This window comes from Oncorhynchus nerka, linkage group LG2 (genome assembly GCF_034236695.1).
Source record: "Oncorhynchus nerka isolate Pitt River linkage group LG2, Oner_Uvic_2.0, whole genome shotgun sequence".
NCBI lineage: Eukaryota > Metazoa > Chordata > Actinopteri > Salmoniformes > Salmonidae > Oncorhynchus > Oncorhynchus nerka.
This window is the reverse complement of record NC_088397.1, coordinates 98,716,225-98,739,659: the sequence shown is the minus strand read 5'-3', so window position 1 is coordinate 98,739,659 and position 23,435 is coordinate 98,716,225. Positions and strand designations below refer to the sequence as shown.

Here is a 23,435-nt window from a genome sequence, read left to right as displayed (position 1 = left end):
CAAAAGGAACACCTATGTGAGAATGCTATTCATTGACTACAGCTCAGCGTTCACTAAGCTAAGGATCCTGGGACTAAACACCCCACTCTGCAACTGGATCCTGGACTTCCTGATGGGCAGCCCCCAGGTGGTAAGGGTAGGTAACAACACATCCGCCACGCTGATCCTTAACACGGTGTTCCCCAGGGGTGTGTGCTCAGTCCCCTCCTGTACTCCCTGTTCACTCTTGACTGCACAGCCAGGCACAACTCCAACACCATCATTAAGTTTGCAGACGACACAACAGTGGTAGGCCTGATCACCGACAACAATGAGCCTATAGGGAGGAGGTCAGAGACCTGGCCAGGTGGTGCCAGGACAACAACCTCTCCCTCAATGTGATAAAGACAAAGGAGATGATTGTGCTCCAGAAAAAAGAGGATAGAGCACGCCCCCATTCTCATCGATCGGGCTGTAGTGGAGCAGGTTGAGAGCTTCAAGTTCCTTGGTGTCCAAATCACCAACAAACTAACATGGTCCAAGTACACGATGACCGTTGTGAAGAGGGCACGACAAAACCTGTTCCCCCTCAGGAGACTGAAAAGATTTGGCATGGGTCCCCAGATCCTCAAAACGTACAGCTGCACCATCGAGAGCATCCTTACATTTTGCGTCACTGCCTGGTACGGCAACTGTTCGTCCTCCGACCGCAAGGCGCTACAGGGGGTAGTATGTACGGCCTAGTACATCCCTGGGGCTAAGCTTCCTGCCATCCAGGACCTATATACTCGTTGGGCTATTCCCTGTTTATTATCTATGCATTGTCACTTTACCCGTACCTAGTAGGTAACAACACATCCGCCACGCTGATCCTCAACACGGTGTGCCTGATACTACCTGAATTTTTGTTCTGTTAGACAGGTAACTCTTTATCTACAATATAGCAGGGGGTGTAAAGCCACAACACATACGTTTTTCCAGACGCAGACTATGATCGATAAAGTCAAAAGCCACACTGAAGTCTGACAAAATGGACCCCACCGTTTAACACATTTCTCTCAGCCAATCAGGTAGCCTTGTGGTTAGAGCGTTGGACCAGTAGCCAAAAGGTTGCTGGATCAAATCCCCGAGCTGACAAGGTACAAATCTGTCGTTCTGCTCCAGAACACGGCAGTTTAAACCCACTGTTCCTAGGCTGTCATTGAAAATAAGAATTTGTTCTTAACTGACATGCCTAGTTAAATAAAGATAAAATTAAAAACGATTGTGTAAGTGCTGTGCTTGTTGAATGTCCTTCCCTATCAGTGTGCTGAAAGTCTGTCAATTTGTTTACTATTACTATTCTTAGGTAGTGGAATGACTTTAGCTTCCCTCCAGGCCTGAGGACACACACTTTCTACTAGGCTTAAATTGAAGATGTGGCAAATAGGAGATGTAATATTGTCCACTATTATCCTCAGTAATTTTCCATCCAAGTTGTCAGACCCCGGTGGCTTGTCATTGTTGATAGACAACAATACTTTTTTCACTTCTTCCACACTCACTTTACGGAATTCAAATGTACAATGCTTGTCTTTCATAATTTGATCAGATATTCTTGGAATGTGTAGTGTCAGCGTTTGTTGCTGGCATGTTTAGCCTTAATTTGTTAATCTTGCCAGTTAAAAAATTATTTAATTCGTTGGCAATATCAGTGGGTTTTGTGATGAATGAGCCATCTGATTCAGCAAATGATGAAGCGGAGTTTGCCTTCTTGCCCAAAATTTCATTTGAGGTGACCTAAAGCTTTTTTAATATAATTCTTTGTCATGTATCTTTGTTTCATAGTGTAGTTTTATTCTTTTTATTCAGTTTAGCAACATTTCTCAATTTGCACTACGTTTGCCAATCGGTTGTTCAGCCAGACCTAGGTGCGAGTGTAAAATCTGATCTGTTAAAATGCTTTCTCTAATGTGCAGACAGTAGTCAGCCTGTCAGGGAAGTGTCCTCGGGATATTTCAGATTATGGATGATTATTCCCAGGGGTTGAGGGTGAATTTGCCCCCCCCAGATTATGGATGATTATTCCCAGGGGTTGAGGGTGAATTTGCCCCCCCCAGATTATGGATGATTATTCCCAGGGGTTGAGGGTGAATTTGCCCCCCCCCAGATGCTGATCTTTGGTCAGTTTTGTGTTTGTTTCCCCACAAAAGTTTAAGGTTAGGATTGTGGGAAGGGGAAGCTGATCCTAGATTTGTACCTGAGGGGAAACTTTACCGTGTAACGGAGGAGGAATACATGTACCACGACGTTTCTGACATCCATTTCCTGTCCTACTGAAGCCTTTAGTTGACTGTGGTTTGGAGAATGCTGCCCGTGATGAAACCCGAGTGTACTGTTGTCAAGGGAACTGCTGTGAGCTAAGAGTTTAGGGTTAGCCACATGTACCGTGTCTCAGGGCAGGCTATTAGAATGGTTTCCTGGTATAGGAGAATGTACCGTGTCTCAGGGCAGGCTATTAGAATGGTTTCCTGGTATAGGAGTATGTACCGTGTCTCAGGGCAGGCTATTAGAATGGTTTCCTGGTATAGGAGTATGTACCGTGTCTCAGGGCAGGCTATTAGAATGGTTTCCTGGTATAGGAGTATGTACCTTGTCTCAGGGCAGGCTATTAGAATGGTTTCCTGGTATAGGAGTATGTACCGTGTCTCAGAGCAGGCTATTAGAATGGTTTCCTGGTATAGGGGTATGTACCGTGTCTCAGGGCAGGCTATTAGAATGGTTTCCTGGTATAGGAGAATGTACCGTGTCTCAGGGCAGGCTATTAGAATGGTTTCCTGGTATAGGAGTATGTACCGTGTCTCAGGGCAGGCTATTAGAATGGTTTCCTGGTATAGGGGTATGTACCGTGTCTCAGGGCAGGCTATTAGAATGGTTTCCTGGTATAGGAGAATGTACCGTGTCTCAGGGCAGGCTATTAGAATGGTTTCCTGGTATAGGGAGAATCAGGGCAGGCTATTAGAATGGTCTCAGGGCAGGCAGGCTATTAGAATGGTTTCCTGGTATAGGAGTATGTACCGTGTCTCAGGGCAGGCTATTAGAATGGTTTCCTGGTATAGGAGTATGTACCGTGTCTCAGGGCAGGCTATTAGAATGGTTTCCTGGTATAGGAGTATGTACCGTGTCTCAGGGCAGGCTATTAGAATGGTTTCCTGGTATAGGAGAATGTACCGTGTCTCAGGGCAGGCTATTAGAATGGTTTCCTGGTATAGGAGTATGTACAGTGTCTCAGGGCAGGCTATTAGAATGGTTTCGTGTCTGGTAGAATAGGAGTATGTACCGTGTCTCAGGGCAGGCTATTAGAATGGTTTCCTGGTATAGGAGTATGTACCGTGTCTCAGGGCAGGCTATTAGAATGGTTTCCTGGTATAGGAGTATGTACCGTGTCTCAGGGCAGGCTATTAGAATGGTTTCCTGGTATAGGAGTATGTACCGTGTCTCAGGGCAGGCTATTAGAATGGTTTCCTGGTATAGGAGTATGTACCGTGTCTCAGGGCAGGCTATTAGAATGGTTTCCTGGTATAGGAGTATGTACCGTGTCTCAGGGCAGGCTATTAGAATGGTTTCCTGGTATAGGAGTATGTACCGTGTCTCAGGGCAGGCTATTAGAATGGTTTCCTGGTATAGGAGTATGTACCGTGTCTCAGGGCAGGCTATTAGAATGGTTTCCTGGTATAGGAGTATGTACCGTGTCTCAGGGCAGGCTATTAGAATGGTTTCCTGGTATAGGAGTATGTACCGTGTCTCAGGGCAGGCTATTAGAATGGTTTCCTGGTATAGGAGTATGTACCGTGTCTCAGGGCAGGCTATTAGAATGGTTTCCTGTATGTACCGTGTCTCAGGGCAGGGAGTATGTACCGTGTCTCAGGGCAGGCTAGAATGGTTTCCTGGTTAGGAATGGTTCTCCTGGTATAGGAGTATGTACCGTGTCTCAGGGCAGGCTATTAGAATGGTTTCCTGGTATAGGAGTATGTACCGTGTCTCAGGGCAGGCTATTAGAATGGTTTCCTGGTATAGGAGTATGTACCGTGTCTCAGGGCAGGCTATTAGAATGGTTTCCTGGTATAGGAGTATGTACCGTGTCTCAGGGCAGGCTATTAGAATGGTTTCCTGGTATAGGAGTATGTACCGTGTCTCAGGGCAGGCTATTAGAATGGTTTCCTGGTATAGGAGTATGTACCGTGTCTCAGGGCAGGCTATTAGAATGGTTTCCTGGTATAGGAGTATGTACCGTGTCTCAGGGCAGGCTATTAGAATGGTTTCCTGGTATAGGGAGTATGTACCGTGTCTCAGGGCAGGCTATTAGAATGGTTTCCTGGTATAGGAGTATGTACCGTGTCTCAGGGCAGGCTATTAGAATGGTTTCCTGGTATAGGAGTATGTACCGTGTCTCAGGGCAGGCTATTAGAATGGTTTCCTGGTATAGGAGTATGTACCGTGTCTCAGGGCAGGCTATTAGAATGGTTTCCTGGTATAGGAGTATGTACCGTGTCTCAGGGCAGGCTATTAGAATGGTTTCCTGGTATAGGAGTATGTACCGTGTCTCAGGGCAGGCTATTAGAATGGTTTCCTGGTATGTACCGTGTCTCAGGGCAGGGAATGGTTTCCTGGTATGTACCGTGTCTCAGGGCAGGCTATTAGAATGGTTTCCTGGTATAGGAGTATGTACCGTGTCTCAGGGCAGGCTATTAGAATGGTTTCCTGGTATAGGAGTATGTACCGTGTCTCAGGGCATGGGTCTCAGGGCAGGCTATTAGAATGGTTTCCTGGTATAGGAGTATGTACCGTGTCTCAGGGCAGGCTATTAGAATGGTTTCCTGGTATAGGAGTATGTACCGTGTCTCAGGGCAGGCTATTAGAATGGTTTCCTGGTATAGGAGTATGTACCGTGTCTCAGGGCAGGCTATTAGAATGGTTTCCTGGTATAGGAGTATGTACCGTGTCTCAGGGCAGGCTATTAGAATGGTTTCCTGGTATAGGAGTATGTACCGTGTCTCAGGGCAGGCTATTAGAATGGTTTCCTGGTATAGGAGTATGTCTCAGGGCAGGCCGTGTCTCAGGGCAGGCTATTAGAATGGTGTCTCAGGGCAGGCTGGTATAGGAGTATGTACCGTGTCTCAGGGCAGGCTATTAGAATGGTTTCCTGGTATAGGAGTATGTACCGTGTCTCAGGGCAGGCTATTAGAATGGTTTCCTGGTATAGGAGTATGTACCGTGTCTCAGGGCAGGCTATTAGAATGGTTTCCTGGCTATAGAATGGTTTCCTGGTATAGGGGTATGTACCGTGTCTCAGGGCAGGCTATTAGAATGGTTTCCTGGTATAGGAGTATGTACCGTGTCTCAGGGCAGGCTATTAGAATGGTTTCCTGGTATAGGAGTATGTACCGTGTCTCAGGGCAGGCTATTAGAATGGTTTCCTGGTATAGGAGTATGTACCGTGTCTCAGGGCAGGCTATTAGAATGGTTTCCTGGTATAGGAGTATGTACCGTGTCTCAGGGCAGGCTATTAGAATGGTTTCCTGGTATAGGAGTATGTACCGTGTCTCAGGGCAGGCTATTAGAATGGTTTCCTGGTATAGGAGTATGTACCGTGTCTCAGGGCAGGCTATTAGAATGGTTTCCTGGTATAGGAGTATGTACCGTGTCTCAGGGCAGGCTATTAGAATGGTTTCCTGGTATAGGAGTATGTACCGTGTCTCAGGGCAGGCTATTAGAAATGGTTTCGTGTCTCAGGGCAGGCTATTAGAATGGTTTCCTGGTATAGGAGTATGTACCGTGTCTCAGGGCAGGCTATTAGAATGGTTTCCTGGTATAGGAGTATGTACCGTGTCTCAGGGCAGGCTATTAGAAATGGTTTCGTGTCTCAGGGCAGGCTATTAGAATGGTTTCCTGGGAGTATGTACCGTGTCTCAGGGCAGGCTATTAGAATGGTTTCCTGGTATAGGAGTATGTACCGTGTCTCAGGGCAGGCTATTAGAATGGTTTCCTGGTATAGGAGTATGTACCGTGTCTCAGGGCAGGCTATTAGAATGGTTTCCTGGTATAGGAGTATGTACCGTGTCTCAGGGCAGGCTATTAGAATGGTTTCCTGGTACCGTGTCTCAGGGCAGGCTATTAGAATGGTTTCCTGGTATGTACCGTGTCTCAGGGCAGGCTATTAGAATGGTTTCCTGGTATGGTACCGTGTCTCAGGGCAGGCTATTAGAATGGTTTCCTGGTATAGGAGTATGTACCGTGTCTCAGGGCAGGCTATTAGAATGGTTTCCTGGTATAGGAGTATGTACCGTGTCTCAGGGCAGGCTATTAGAATGGTTTCCTGGTATAGGAGTATGTACCGTGTCTCAGGGCAGGCTATTAGAATGGTTTCCTGGTATAGGAGTATGTACCGTGTCTCAGGGCAGGCTATTAGAATGGTTTCCTGGTATAGGAGTATGTACCGTGTCTCAGGGCAGGCTATTAGAATGGTTTCCTGGTATAGGAGTATGTACCGTGTCTCAGGGCAGGCTATTAGAATGGTTTCCTGGTATAGGAGTATGTACCGTGTCTCAGGGCAGGCTATTAGAATGGTTTCCTGGTATAGGAGTATGTACCGTGTCTCAGGGCAGGCTATTAGAATGGTTTCCTGGTATAGGAGTATGTACCGTGTCTCAGGGCAGGCTATTAGAATGGTACCGTGTTCAGGGCAGGCTATTAGAATGGTTTCCTGGTATAGGAGTATGTACCGTGTCTCAGGGCAGGCTATTAGAATGGTTTCCTGGTATAGGAGTATGTACCGTGTCTCAGGGCAGGCTATTAGAATGGTTTCCTGGTATAGGAGTTTCGTGTCTGGCTATTAGAATGGTTTCCTGGTATAGGAGTATGTACCGTGTCTCAGGGCAGGCTATTAGAATGGTTTCCTGGTATAGGAGTATGTACCGTGTCTCAGGGCAGGCTATTAGAATGGTTTCCTGGTATAGGAGTATGTACCGTGTCTCAGGGCAGGCTATTAGAATGGTTTCCTGGTATAGGAGTATGTACCGTGTCTCAGGGCAGGCTATTAGAATGGTTTCCTGGTATAGGAGTATGTACCGTGTCTCAGGGCAGGCTATTAGAATGGTTTCCTGGTATAGGAGTATGTACCGTGTCTCAGGGCAGGCTATTAGAATGGTTTCCTGGTATAGGAGTATGTACCGTGTCTCAGGGCAGGCTATTAGAATGGTTTCCTGGTATAGGGTAGTACCGTGTCTCAGGGCAGGCTATTAGAATGGTTTCCGTGTCGTGTCTCAGGGCAGGCTATTAGAATGGTTTCCTGGTATAGGAGTATGTACCGTGTCTCAGGGCAGGCTATTAGAATGGTTTCCTGGTATAGGAGTATGTACCGTGTCTCAGGGCAGGCTATTAGAATGGTTTCCTGGTAGGCTATTATGGTTTCCTGGAGTATGTACCGTGTCTCAGGGCAGGCTATTAGAATGGTTTCCTGGTATAGGAGTATGTACCGTGTCTCAGGGCAGGCTATTAGAATGGTTTCCTGGTATAGGAGTATGTACCGTGTCTCAGGGCAGGCTATTAGAATGGTTTCCTGGTATAGGAGTATGTACCGTGTCTCAGGGCAGGCTATTAGAATGGTTTCCTGGTATAGGAGTATGTACCGTGTCTCAGGGCAGGCTATTAGAATGGTTTCCTGGTATGGTTTCCTGTCTCAGGGCAGGCTATTAGAATGGTTTCCTGGTATAGGAGTATGTACCGTGTCTCAGGGCAGGCTATTAGAATGGTTTCCTGGTATAGGAGTATGTACCGTGTCTCAGGGCAGGCTATTAGAATGGTTTCCTGGTATAGGAGTATGTACCGTGTCTCAGGGCAGGCTATTAGAATGGTTTCCTGGTATAGGAGAATGTACCGTGTCTCAGGGCAGGCTATTAGAATGGTTTCCTGGTATAGGAGTATGTACCGTGTCTCAGGGCAGGCTATTAGAATGGTTTCCTGGTATAGGAGTATGTACCGTGTCTCAGGGCAGGCTATTAGAATGGTTTCCTGGTATAGGAGTATGTACCGTGTCTCAGGGCAGGCTATTAGAATGGTTTCCTGGTATAGGAGTATGTACCGTGTCTCAGGGCAGGCTATTAGAATGGTTTCCTGGTATAGGAGTATGTACCGTGTCTCAGGGCAGGCTATTAGAATGGTTTCCTGGTATGTACCGTGTCTAGGAGTATGTACCGTGTCTCAGGGCAGGCTATTAGAATGGTTTCCTGGTATAGGAGTATGTACCGTGTCTCAGGGCAGGCTATTAGAATGGTTTCCTGGTATAGGAGTATGTACCGTGTCTCAGGGCAGGCTATTAGAATGGTTTCCTTTGCATATTGTTTCTTCTTATAATTGCATAACTTGTTTTTCCTCTTCTTTTGAGACATTCACAATCACTCTTTGGTTTTCTGCATGATAACACCACCTTTTTAACTTCATATTAGCCTAACTGTGTGGTTCCTCTCTTGGACTGTCTGGGTGTTTTAACTTCTGTGTTCTGTTGCATGTTGGGTACTTTAGTTTACATGCCAGTGATGACTCTAGCTGTTGTTTTTGCATCGATCGTTTGTACTGTTCTGTACATTTTTACATCACACTGCTTTGAGTGGTACTGTGTTGAGAGAATTCCAGCATGCCAAATTAAATTTGCTTATTGCTGATTGGTTGATGAACAGCGTTTTATTTGGTTCGCTGTTCTTAAATGAGCTAACTACCTACTAATGCTGCTCAGAAGCTAGCCAGAGGCTAATCCTGAGACGAGGTCTAGAGATGGATGCTTCTCTCACTCAACAGGTGCCCCATTCAGTCATCGTCACGTTTTGACCTCAATTTCTCCCCTCTACAGCCGTGAAACAGTTGAAAGAAGCAGTGGGCTCGTCGTTGCACAAGCTGGCCAACTTTGACGGTAAGTGTTTGTTTTCTTGTTGTGTTAATGTGTGTGTTCTCGATGGTTTTGCTACTTGGCTGAGGCCATATGGTTGTTCTAGTCAGTCTACTTGGCTGAGGCCATATGGTTGGTTTAGTCAGTCTACTTGGCTGAGGCCATATGGTTGGCCTAGTTGGTCTACTTGGCTGAGGCCATATGGTTGGTCTACTTGGCTGAGGCCATATGGTTGTTTAGTCGGGCTACTTGGCTGAGGCCATATGGTTGTTTAGTCAGTCAACTTGGCTGAGGCCATATGGTTGGTTTAGTCAGTCTACTTGGCTGAGGCCATATGGTTGGTTTAGTCAGTCTACTTGGCTGAGGCCATATGGTTGTTTAGTTGGTCTACTTGGCTGAGGTCATATGGTTGTTTAGTTGGTCTACTTGGCTGAGGCCATATGGTTGTTTAGTCGGTCTACTTGGCTGAGGTCATATGTTTGTTTTAGTCAGTCTGCTTGGCTGAGGTCATATGGTTGTTTTAGTCAGTCTGCTTGGCTGAGGCCATATGGTTGTTTAGTCAGTCTACTTGGCTGAGGTCATATGGTTGTTTTAGTCAGTCTACTTGGCTGAGGCCATATGGTTGTTTAGTCAGTCTACTTGGCTGAGGCCATATGGTTGGTTTAGTCGGTCTACTTGGCTGAGGCCATATGGTTGGTTTAGTCGGTCTACTTGGCTGAGGCCATATGGTTGTTTAGTTGGTCTACTTGGCTGAGGCCATATGGTTGTTTAGTTGGTCTACTTGGCTGAGGCCATATGGTTGTTTAGTCGGTCTACTTGGCTGAGGCCATATGGTTGTTTAGTCAGTCTACTTGGCTGAGGTCATATGGTTGTTTTAGTCAGTCTACTTGGCTGAGGCCATATGGTTGTTTAGTCAGTCTACTTGACTGAGGCCATATGGTTGGTTTAGTCAGTCTACTTGGCTGAGGCCATATGGTTGGTTTAGTCGGTCTACTTGGCTGAGGCCATATGGTTGTTTAGTTGGTCTACTTGGCTGAGGCCATATGGTTGTTTAGTCAGTCTACTTGGCTGAGGTCATATGGTTGTTTTAGTCAGTCTGCTTGGCTGAGGTCATATGGTTGTTTTAGTCAGTCTGCTTGGCTGAGGCCATATGGTTGTTTTAGTCAGTCTACTTGGCTGAGGTCATATGGTTGTTTTAGTCAGTCTACTTGGCTGAGGCCATATGGTTGTTTTGTTTTGAGGCCAGTTGTTTAGTCAGTCTACTTGGCTGAGGCCATATGGTTGTTTTAGTCAGTCTACTTGGCTGAGGCCATATGGTTGTTTAGTCAGTCTACTTGGCTGAGGCCATATGGTTGGTTTAGTCAGTCTACTTGGCTGAGGCCATATGGTTGTTTAGTTTACTTGGCTGAGGCCATATGGTTGTTTAGTTGGTCTACTTGGCTGAGGCCATATGGTTGTTTAGTTGGTCTACTTGGCTGAGGCCATATGGTTGTTTTAGTCAGTCTACTTGGCTGAGGCCATATGGTTGGTTTAGTCAGTCTACTTGGCTGAGGCCATATGGTTGTTTTAGTCAGTCTACTTGGCTGAGGCCATATGGTTGGTTTAGTCAGTCTACTTGGCTGAGGCCATATGGTTGGTTTAGTCAGTCTACTTGGCTGAGGCCATATGGTTGTTTAGTCAGTCTACTTGGCTGAGGCCATATGGTTGGTTTAGTCAGTCTACTTGGCTGAGGCCATATGGTTGGTTTAGTCAGTCTACTTGGCTGAGGCCATATGGTTGGTTTAGTCGGTCTACTTGGCTGAGGCCATATGGTTGTTTAGTTGGTCTACTTGGCTGAGGCCATATGGTTGTTTAGTTGGTCTACTTGGCTGAGGCCATATGGTTGTTTAGTCAGTCTACTTGGCTGAGGTCATATGGTTGTTTTAGTCAGTCTGCTTGGCTGAGGCCATATGGTTGTTTTAGTCAGTCTGCTTGGCTGAGGCCATATGGTTGTTTTAGTCAGTCTGCTTGGCTGAGGCCATATGGTTGTTTAGTCAGTCTACTTGGCTGAGGCCATATGGTTGTTTAGTCAGTCTACTTGGCTGAGGCCATATGGTTGGTTTAGTCAGTCTACTTGGCTGAGGCCATATGGTTGGTTTAGTCAGTCTACTTGGCTGAGGCCATATGGTTGGTTTAGTCGGTCTACTTGGCTGAGGCCATATGGTTGTTTAGTTGGTCTACTTGGCTGAGGCCATATGGTTGTTTAGTTGGTCTACTTGGCTGAGGCCATATGGTTGTTTAGTCAGTCTACTTGGCTGAGGTCATATGGTTGTTTTAGTCAGTCTGCTTGGCTGAGGCCATATGGTTGTTTTAGTCAGTCTGCTTGGCTGAGGTCATATGGTTGTTTTAGTCAGTCTGCTTGGCTGAGGCCATATGGTTGTTTAGTCAGTCTACTTGGCTGAGGTCATATGGTTGTTTTAGTCAGTCTGCTTGGCTGAGGCCATATGGTTGTTTAGTCAGTCTACTTGGCTGAGGCCATATGGTTGGTTTAGTCAGTCTACTTGGCTGAGGCCATATAGTTGTTTAGTTGGTCTACTTGGCTGAGGCCATATGGTTGTTTAGTCAGTCTACTTGGCTGAGGCCATATGGTTGGTTTAGTCAGTCTACTTGGCTGAGGCCATATGGTTGTTTAGTTGGTCTACTTGGCTGAGGTCATATGGTTGTTTTAGTCAGTCTGCTTGTTATTATTATTTATTCAGGCCCAGGCATGTTCACTGAGTGATTTATCATTAGAAAATAAATTGAAACATTCAGTTAATTTGATTGTAATAATGTGCTGGCATAAGTGTCGGGAGATGAGTTTTGCTCCTCTCAAATTTGAATATTAGGGACAGATACATTTTTTTATCGTATGCTGATTTCTAATACTTTTCCCTAAATGTAACTGATATGAGGTGTTAATACTAGAGGTCGACCGATTATGATTTTTCAACGCCGATACCGATTATTGGAGGACCCCAACAAAAAAAAAAGGGCGATGCCGATTAATCGGCCGATTTTTCAAATGTATTTGTAATAATGCCAATTACAACAATACTGAATGAACACTTTATTTTAACTTAATATAATACATCAATAAAAATCAATTTAGCCTCAAATAAATAATAAAACCTGTTCAATTTGGTTTAAATAATGCAAAAAACACAGTGTTGGAGAAGAAAGTAAAAGTGCAGTATGTGCCATGTAAGAAAGCTAACGTTTAAGTTCCTTGCTCAGAACATGAGAACATATGAAAGCTGGTGGTTCCTTTTAGTATGAGTCTTCAATATTCTAAGGTAAGAGGTTTTAGGTTGTAGTTAATATAGTATTTATAGGACTATTTCTCTCTATACCATTTGTATTTAATATACCTTTGACTATTGGATGTTCTTATATGCACTTTAGTATTGCCAGTGTAACAGTATAGCTTCCGTCCCTCTCCTCGCCCCTACCTGGGCTCGAACCAGGAACACATCGACAACAGCCACACTCTAAGTAGCGTTACCCATGCAGAGCAAGGGGAACAACTACTCCAAGTCTCAGAGCGAGTGACATTTGAAATGCTATTAGCGCGCACCCCCCGCTAACTAGCTAGCCATTTCACATCACATCGCTACACCAGTCTAATCTTGGGAGTTGATGGGCTTGAAGTCAAAAACAGCAGAGTTGCTGGCAAAACGCACGAAAGTGCTGTTTGAATGAATGCTTATGAGCCTGCTGGTGCCTACCATCGCTCAGTCAGACTGCTCTACCAAATCATAGACTTAATTATATCATAATAACACACAGAAATGCGAGCATTAGGTCATTAATATGGTCGAATCCGGAAACTATCATCTCGAAAACAAGACGTTTATTCTTTCAGTTAAATACGGAACCGTTATATATTTTATATAACGGGTGGCATCCATCTAAATATAGTCTAAATATTCTTGTTACATTGCACAACCTTCAATGTTATGTCATAATTACATACAATTCTGGCAAATTAGTTCGCAATGAGCCAGGCGACCCAAACTGTTGCATATACCCTGACTGCGTGCAATGAACGCAAGAGAAGTGACACAATTTCACCTGGATTTCTTTTAGCTAAATATGCAGGTTTAAAAATATATACTTCTGTGTATTGATTTTAAGAAAGCCATTGCTGTTTATGGTTTGGTACAGTCGTGCGATGATTGTGCTTTTTTCGCAAATGCGCTTTTGTTAAATCGTCCCCTGTTTGGTGAAGTTGGCTGTCTTTGTTATGAAGAAATAGTCTTTACACAGTTCGCAACGAGCCAGGCGGCCCAAACTGCTGCATATACCCTGACTCTGTTGCAAGAGAAGTGACACAATTTCCCTAGTTATAAGAAATTCATGTTAGCAGGCAATGTTAACTAAATATGCAGGTTTAAAAAATATATACCTGTGTATTGATTTTAAGAAAGACGTTGTTTATGGTTAGGTACACATTGGAGCAACGGCAGTCCTTTTTCGCGAATACGCACCGCATCGATTATATGCAACGCAGGACACGCTAGATAAATTAGTAATATCATCAACCATGTGTAGTGATAACTAATATAACTAATGCTAGCTAGCAACTTACCTTGGCTTTTTACTGCATGCGCTTAACAGGCAGGCTCCTCGTGAGGCAGGTAGTTAGAGCGTTGGACTAGTTGCAAGATTGAATCCCTGAGCTGACAAGGTAAAAATCTGTCTTTCTGCCCCTGATTTGCCTAGTTAAATAAAGATTAAATAAAGGTGTAAAAATAAATACAAAAACGGCATCCAAAATGACTGATTTCCGATTTGTTATGAAAACTTGAAATCGGCCCTAATTAATCGGCCATTCCGATTAATCGGTCGACCTCTAGTTATGACCACGGTCTTACTAATGACTGATCTCTATTATGTATCTGTCTCAGAGGTCATAGATGCCCACCTGCAGAACAACCAGACCGCGGAAGGAGACAGCCTTACCAGTCCGGACAGACTCAAAGGTAAAATACTGTTCATTACACAGGCTCTATCGATGGATTAGCTGACGAGGACATGAAAATCATGTGGGCGCTTCCATGGGTCAGAGGTCAGCCTGTTGTTGTGATTCTGGATGGCCAGATCGCTAGCAAGAATGACAAGAAACTGCCGTGTGGGGAATCTAAAGTGGCTCGTTTCAGCTTTTCAGCTTTTGAGGTGTTTTGACTGATTTCATTGCAATGCTAATATGGCTAAAATTAGCTAGCTAGCTAACCAAGAGATGATATATAAGGTTACATGTGGTTAACCATCTTAGCCAACCTCATCTGTTTTGCCCCCAAAGTTGCGCCCGCGTTGGTTTTTGTTACTTAACAACCAACCAGTCTCTGTTGGGTGTAAAGAGAACTCGATCAACTCCTGTACAGCACCTCCCTGTGGTAATACCAGGTATTACTCTTCCAGAGGAGCCCAACTGGAGTCGGCTCTCTGTTTAGTTTCAGCTGGCCTGCTCTTTAAGGTCGGGTTATCTCTTTGGCATGTCTAAATCTCCTGTCTATCCTGAATCTGACCTGTCCTCTCTGGTTCTCCTGTCTATCCTGAATCTGATCTGTCCTCTCTGGTTCTCCTGTCTATCCTGAATCTGACCTGTCCTCTCTGGTTCTCCTGTCTATCCTGAATCTGACCTGTCCTCTCTGGTTCTCCTGTCTATCCTGAATCTGACCTGTCCTCTCTGGTTCTCCTGTCTATCCTGAATCTGACCTGTCCTCTCTGGTTCTCCTGTCTATCCTGAATCTGACCTGTCCTCTCTGGTTCTCCTGTCTATCCTGAATCTGACCTGTCCTCTCTGGTTCTCCTGTCCATCCTGAATCTGACCTGTCCTCTCTGGTTCTCCTGTCCATCCTGAATCTGACCTGTCCTCTCTGGTTCTCCTGTCTATCCTGAATCTGACCTGTCCTCTCTGGTTCTCCTGTCATCCTGAATCTGACCTGTCCTCTCTGGTTCTCCTGTCTATCCTGAATCTGACCTGTCCTCTCTGGTTCTCCTGTCTATCCTGAATCTGACCTGTCCTCTCTGGTTCTCCTGTCCATCCTGAATCTGACCTGTCCTCTCTGGTTCTCCTGTCCATCCTGAATCTGACCTGTCCTCTCTGGTTCTCCTGTCTATCCTGAATCTGACCTGTCCTCTCTGGTTCTCCTGTCCATCCTGAATCCTGTCCATCCCTGTCCTCTCTGGTTCTCCTGTCCATCCTGAATCTGACCTGTCCTCTCTGGTTCTCCTGTCCATCCTGAATCTGACCTGTCCTCTCTGGTTCTCCTGTCCATCCTGAATCTGACCTGTCCTCTCTGGTTCTCCTGTCCATCCTGAATCTGACCTGTCCTCTCTGGTTCTCCTGTCTATCCTGAATCTGACCTGTCCTCTCTGGTTCTCCTGTCTATCCTGAATTGAATCTGACCTGTCCTCTCTGGTTCTCCTGTCTATCCTGAATCTGACCTGTCCTCTCTGGTTCTCCTGTCTATCCTGAATCTGACCTGTCCTCTCTGGTTCTCCTGTCTATCCTGAATCTGACCTGTCCTCTCTGGTTCTCCTGTCTATCCTGAATTTGACCTGTCCTCTCTGGTTCTCCTGTCTATCCTGAATCTGACCTGTCCTCTCTGGTTCTCCTGTCTATCCTGAATTTGACCTGTCCTCTCTGGTTCTCCTGTCTATCCTGAATCTGACCTGTCCTCTCTGGTTCTCCTGTCTATCCTGAATCTGACCTGTCCTCTCTGGTTCTCTGACCTGTGACCTGTCTCTGGTTCTCCTGTCTATCCTGAATCTGACCTGTCCTCTCTGGTTCTCCTGTCTATCCTGAATCTGACCTGTCCTCTCTGGTTCTCCTGTCTATCCTGAATCTGACCTGTCCTCTCTGGTTCTCCTGTCCATCCTGAATCTGACCTGTCCTCTCTGGTTCTCCTGTCCATCCTGAATCTGACCTGTCCTCTCTGGTTCTCCTGTCTATCCTGAATCTGACCTGTCCTCTCTGGTTCTCCTGTCTATCCTGAATCTGACCTGTCCTCTCTGGTTCTCCTGTCTATCCTGAATTTGACCTGTCCTCTCTGGTTCTCCTGTCTATCCTGAATTTGACCTGTCCTCTCTGGTTCTCCTGTCTATCCTGAATCTGACCTGTCCTCTCTGGTTCTCCTGTCTATCCTGAATCTGACCTGTCCTCTCTGGTTCTCCTGTCTATCCTGAATCTGACCTGTCCTCTCTGGTTCTCCTGTCTATCCTGAATCTGACCTGTCCTCTCTGGTTCTCCTGTCCATCCTGAATCTGACCTGTCCTCTCTGGTTCTCCTGTCCATCCTGAATCTGACCTGTCCTCTCTGGTTCTCCTGTCCATCCTGAATCTGACCTGTCCTCTCTGGTTCTCCTGTCCATCCTGAATCTGACCTGTCCTCTCTGGTTCTCCTGTCCATCCTGAATCTGACCTGTCCTCTCTGGTTCTCCTGTCTATCCTGAATCTGACCTGTCCTCTCTGGTTCTCCTGTCCATCCTGAATCTGACCTGTCCTCTCTGGTTCTCCTGTCCATCCTGAATCTGACCTGTCCTCTCTGGTTCTCCTGTCTATCCTGAATCTGACCTGTCCTCTCTGGTTCTCCTGTCTATCCTGAATCTGACCTGTCCTCTCTGGTTCTCCTGTCTATCCTGAATCTGACCTGTCCTCTCTGGTTCTCCTGTCTATCCTGAATTTGACCTGTCCTCTCTGGTTCTCCTGTCTATCCTGAATCTGACCTGTCCTCTCTGGTTCTCCTGTCTATCCTGAATCTGACCTGTCCTCTCTGGTTCTCCTGTCTATCCTGAATTTGACCTGTCCTCTCTGGTTCTCCTGTCTATCCTGAATCTGACCTGTCCTCTCTGGTTCTCCTGTCTATCCTGAATCTGACCTGTCCTCTGGTTCTCCTGTCCATCCTGAATCTGCATGCTGCTCTTGGACCTTTTCCCAGCCATGGTCTCTATTTATTGTAGGTAAAACTATATCCAGGGCATTATTAGTTGTATCCAAGCCACAGGTCGGCTGTTAAACGTTCTCCTGGCACTCGTAGTCTGTGCAGGGCCAGCTGTCTGAATGCAGCCAGGAGATTAAACTGCAGCTGAATCACACGACACTGAATTAATAATATCTATTTATATCTGACTCTGATCAAAGAAGAGACCAGGCCACTGACGAGGATTCTAGCAGCAGGGAACAGTAACTGACAGACCTCGTCATGCCAATAGTTTTTTTTTTTCAGAGAGGAAAAGGGTGGGAGGGAACAGCAGAGATGCAACAAATGGTATGTCATCTCCCCCAAGATTACACAGATTACAGTACACACACACACACACACACCAGATTACAGTACACACACACACACCAGATTACAGTACACACACACACACACACCAGATTACAGTACACACACACACACACCAGATTACGTAACACACACACACACACCAGATTACGTAACACACACACACACACCAGATTACGTAACACACACACACACACCAGATTACGTAACACACACACACACACCAGATTACGTAACACACACACACCAGATTACGTAACACACACACACACACACCAGATTACGTAACACACACACACACACACACCAAATTACGTAACACACACACACCAAATTACGTAACACACACACACCAAATTACGTAACACACACACACCAGATTACGTAACACACACACACCAGATTACGTAACACACACACACGCCAGATTACGTAACACACACACACACACACGCCAGATTACGTAACACACACACGCCAGATTACGTAACACACACACACGCCAGATTACGTAACACACACACGCACGCCAGATTACGTAACACACACACGCACGCCAGATTACGTAACACACACACGCCCGCCAGATTACGTAACACACACACGCCCGCCAGATTACGTAACACACACACACCAGATTACGTAACACACACACACACACACACCAGATTACGTAACACACACACCAAATTACGTAACACACACACACCAAATTACGTAACACACACACACCAGATTACGTAACACACACACACGCCAGATTACGTAACACACACACACACACACGCCAGATTACGTAACACACACACGCCAGATTACGTAACACACACACGCCAGATTACGTAACACACACACACGCCAGATTACGTAACACACACACGCCAGATTACGTAACACACACACGCCAGATTACGTAACACACACACGCACGCCAGATTACGTAACACACACACGCCCGCCAGATTACGTAACACACACACGCCCGCCAGATTACGTAACACACACACGCCCGCCAGATTACGTAACACACACACGCCCGCCAGATTACGTAACACACACGCCCGCCAGATTACGTAACACACACGCCCGCCAGATTACGTAACACACACGCCCGCCAGATTACGTAACACACACGCCCGCCAGATTACGTAACACACGCCCGCCAGATTACGTAACACACGCCCGCCAGATTACGTAACACACACACGCCAGATTACGTAACACACACACACCAGATTACGTAACACACACACACCAGATTATGTAACACACACACCAGATTATGTAACACACATACCAGATTACGTAACACACATACCAGATTACGTAACACACACACCAGATTACGTAACACACACACACACCAGATTACGTAACACACACACACACCAGATTACGTAACACACACACACACACATCAGATTACGTAACACACACACACCAGATTACAGTAACACACACCAGATTACGTAACACACACACCAGATTACGTAACACACACCAGATTACGTAACACACACACACACCAGATTACAGTAACACACACCAGATTACGTAACACACACACCAGATTACGTAACACACACCAGATTACGTAACACACACACACCAGATTACGTAACACACACACGCCTGCCAGATTACGTAACACACACACACACCAGATTACGTAACTCACACCAGATTACGTAACACACACACATGCCAGATTACGTAACACACACACGCCAGATTACGTAACACACACACACGCCAGATTACGTAACACACACGCGCCAGATTACGTAACACACACACACCAGATTACGTAACACACACACGCCAGATTACGTAACACACACACACGCCAGATTACGTAACACACACACACCAGATTACGTAACACACACACACACCAGATTACGTAACACACACACACCAGATTACGTAACACACACCAGATTACGTAACACACACCAGATTACGTAACACACACACATACCAGATTACGTAACACACACACACCAGATTACGTAACACACACACACACCAGATTACGTAACACACACACACACCAGATTACGTAACACACACACACACCAGATTACGTAACACACACGCACACCAGATTACGTAACACACACCAGATTACGTAACACACACCAGATTACGTAACACACACCAGATTACGTAACACACACCAGATTACGTAACACACACCAGATTACGTAACACACGCACACCAGATTACGTAACACACACACACACCAGATTACGTAACACACACACACACATCAGATTACGTAACACACACACACATCAGATTACAGTAACACACACCAGATTATGTAACACACACACACCAGATTACGTAACACACACACACGCCAGATTACGTAACACACACACACGCCGGATTACGCACCTGTTTCCAATTTCAACACACACACACACCAGATTACGTAACACACACCAGATTACGTAACACACACACATGCCAGATTACGTAACACACACACATGCCAGATTACGTAACACACACACATGCCAGATTATGTAACACACACACACGCCAGATTACGTAACACACACACACGCCAGATTACGTAACACACACACACGCCAGATTACGTAACACACACACACGCCAGATTACGTAACACACACACGCCAGATTACGTAACACACACACACCAGATTACGTAACACACACACACCAGATTATGTAACACACACACACGCCAGATTACGTAACACACACACACGCCAGATTACGTAACACACACACACGCCAGATTACGTAACACACACACACGCCAGATTACGTAACACACACACACACCAGATTACGTAACACACACACACACCAGATTACGTAACACACACCAGATTACGTAACACACACACACATACCAGATTACGTAACACACACACACACCAGATTACGTAACACACACGCACACCAGATTACGTAACACACACGCACACCAGATTACGTAACACACACGCACACCAGATTACGTAACACACACACACACACACACCAGATTACGTAACACACACACACACATCAGATTACGTAACACACACCAGATTACGTAACACACACACCAGATTACGTAACACACACACACACCAGATTACGTAACCAGATTACGTAACACACACACACACACGCCAGATTACGCACCTGTTTCCAATTTCAATGCTGGTATTGCCAGCTCCCTCGTGCAGTAAAAATGTCCAATCACAATATCAAGACCAAGTCCAAATAGCAAGTATACTCATGGAGATTGACACTGAGTTGCAGCTGTATGCGTCATGGGTCCAAAAAGACCAGTTCTGAAATGGACCTGGGGCGTTCTCACACGGACCAGGCCCGGTTCCAGTGAGGGAAGCAGCAGAAGATGACAAATGTTTTTGAGCTACTTTATTAACCCGAGCTGATAAAACGTGGCAGATAGATGACCACACCTCATACCCCCTGGCAGGCAGATAGATGACCTCACCTCATACCCCCTGGCAGATAGATGACCACACCTCATACCCCCTGGCAGATAGATGACCACACCTCATACCCCCTGGCAGGCAGATAGATGACCACACCTCATACCCCCTGGCAGACAGACAGATAGATGACCACACCTCATACCCCCTGGCAGGCAGATAGATGACCTCACCTCATACCCCCTGGCAGATAGATGACCTCACCTCATACCCCCTGGCAGGCAGATAGATGACCTCACCTCATACCCCCTGGCAGATAGATGACCACACCTCATACCCCCTGGCAGGCAGATAGATGACCTCACCTCATACCCCCTGGCAGATAGATGACCACACCTCATACCCCCTGGCAGGCAGATAGATGACCTCACCTCATACCCCCTGGCAGTCAGATGACCTCACCTCATACCCCCTGGCAGTCAGATGACCTCACCTCATACCCCCTGGCAGTCAGATGACCTCACCTCATACCCCCTGGCAGGCAGATAGATGACCTCACCTCATACCCCCTGGCAGGCAGATAGATGACCACACCTCATACCCCCTGGCAGTCAGATGACCTCACCTCATACCCCCTGGCAGTCAGATGACCTCACCTCATACCCCCAGGCAGATAGATGACCTCACCTCATACCCCCTGGCAGGCAGTCAGATGACCTCACCTCATACCCCCTGGCAGGCAGTCAGATGACCTCACCTCATACCCCCTGGCAGGCAGATAGATGACCACACCTCATACTCCCTGGCAGGCAGATAGATGACCTCACCTCATACCCCCTGGCAGATAGATGACCACACCTCATACCCCCTGGCAGTCAGATGACCTCACCTCATACCCCCTGGCAGTCAGATGACCTCACCTCATACCCCCTGGCAGATAGATGACCACACCTCATACCCCCTGGCAGTCAGATAGATGACCACACCTCATACCCCCTGGCAGTCAGATAGATGACCACACCTCATACCCCCTGGCAGGCAGATAGATGACCACACCTCATACCCCCCGGCAGGCAGATAGATGACCACACTTCATACCCCCTGGCAGGCAGATAGATGACCACACCTCATACCCCCTGGCAGGCAGATAGATGACCACACCTCATACCCCCTGGCAGTCAGATAGATGACCACACCTCATACCCCCTGGCAGTCAGATAGATGACCACACCTCATACCCCCTGGCAGGCAGATAGATGACCACACCTCATACCCCCTGGCAGGCAGATAGATGACCACACCTCATACCCCTGGCAGGCAGATAGATGACCACACCTCATACCCCCTGGCAGGCAGATAGATGACCACACCTCATACCCCTGGCAGGCAGATAGATGACCACACCTCATACCCCCTGGCAGGCAGATAGATGACCACACCTCATACCCCTGGCAGGCAGATAGATGACCACACCTCATACCCCCTGGCAGGCAGATAGATGACCACACCTCATACCCCCTGGCAGGCAGATAGATGACCACACCTCATACCCTCTGGCAGGCAGATAGATGACCACACCTCATACCCCCTGGCAGGCAGATAGATGACCACACCTCATACCCCCTGGCAGGCAGATAGATGACCACACCTCATACCCCCTGGCAGGCAGATAGATGACCACACCTCATACCCCCTGGCAGGCAGATAGATGACCACACCTCATACCCCCTGGCAGGCAGATAGATGACCACATCTCATACCCCCTGGTGACCACACCTCATACCCCCCGGCAGGCAGATACATGACCACACCTCATACCCCCCGGCAGGCAGATAGATGACCACACCTCATACCCCCTGGCAGACAGATAGATGACCACACCTCATACCCCCCGGCAGGCAGATACATGACCATGGATGGATGGAAACAAGGGGAGCAAGCCAACTGAAGCAACGGGGGGGAGGGGGGGGTGTCGTGTGTACTGTTTCAATATTGCTTATTGACTTAAACCTACTTGACATTCTGTTACATTTGATCTCATGTGGTTTTATTAGTTTGGTAGTTCTGTTGTAAGTGGTCTGTCCCTCTGTCCAGTAGAAAACCTAGTGGATGCTAAGGAGTCGGACATGTCAGATACACTAAGTCCCAGCAAAGATCGCAGCAGTGACGACACGTCAGGTAACACACCTTGAACAACCAGACACTGTTAACACCTTGAACAACCAGACACTGGTAACACCTTGAACAACCAGACACTGGTAACACCTTGAACAACCAGACACTGGTAACACCTTGAACAACCAGACACTGGTAACACCTTGAACAACCAGACACTGGTAACACCTTGAACAACCAGACACTGGTAACACCTTGAACAACCAGACACTGGTAACACCTTGAACAACCAGACACTGGTAACACCTTGAACAACCAGACACTGGTAACACCTTGAACAACCAGACACTGAACAACCAGACACTGTAACACCTTGAACAACCAGACACTGGTAACACCTTGAACAACCAGACACTGGTAACACCTTGAACAACCAGACACACTGGTAACACCTTGAACAACCAGACACTGGTAACACCTTGAACAACCAGACACTGGTAACACCTTGAACAACCAGACACTGGTAACACCTTGAACAACCAGACACTGGTAACACCTTGAACAACCAGACACTGGTAACACCTTGAACAACCAGACACTGTTAACACCTTGAACAACCAGACACTGTTAACACCTTGAACAACCAGACACTGGTAACACCTTGAACAACCAGACACTGGT

General features: G+C 46.6%; 1 protein-coding gene across 13 annotated transcripts in view; it reads left to right on the top strand.

The window, feature by feature from the left end:
* The window catches only part of slmapa (sarcolemma associated protein a), a 192,516-nt gene that overhangs the window by 113,598 nt on the left and 55,483 nt on the right, over nucleotides 1-23,435 (top strand). For 7 of the 13 annotated variants that reach the window (XM_065004686.1, XM_065004679.1, XM_065004683.1 and 4 more), the window contains 4 exons: nucleotides 8,864-8,923; nucleotides 13,828-13,902; nucleotides 17,151-17,192; nucleotides 22,734-22,817. In XM_065004686.1, the coding sequence (XP_064860758.1) occupies nucleotides 8,864-8,923; nucleotides 13,828-13,902; nucleotides 17,151-17,192; nucleotides 22,734-22,817 (261 nt within the window). The remainder of the gene's footprint in view (nucleotides 1-8,863; nucleotides 8,924-13,827; nucleotides 13,903-17,150; nucleotides 17,193-22,733; nucleotides 22,818-23,435) is intronic. The other 6 variants (XM_065004673.1, XM_065004684.1, XM_065004690.1 and 3 more) reach the window with 3 other exon arrangements.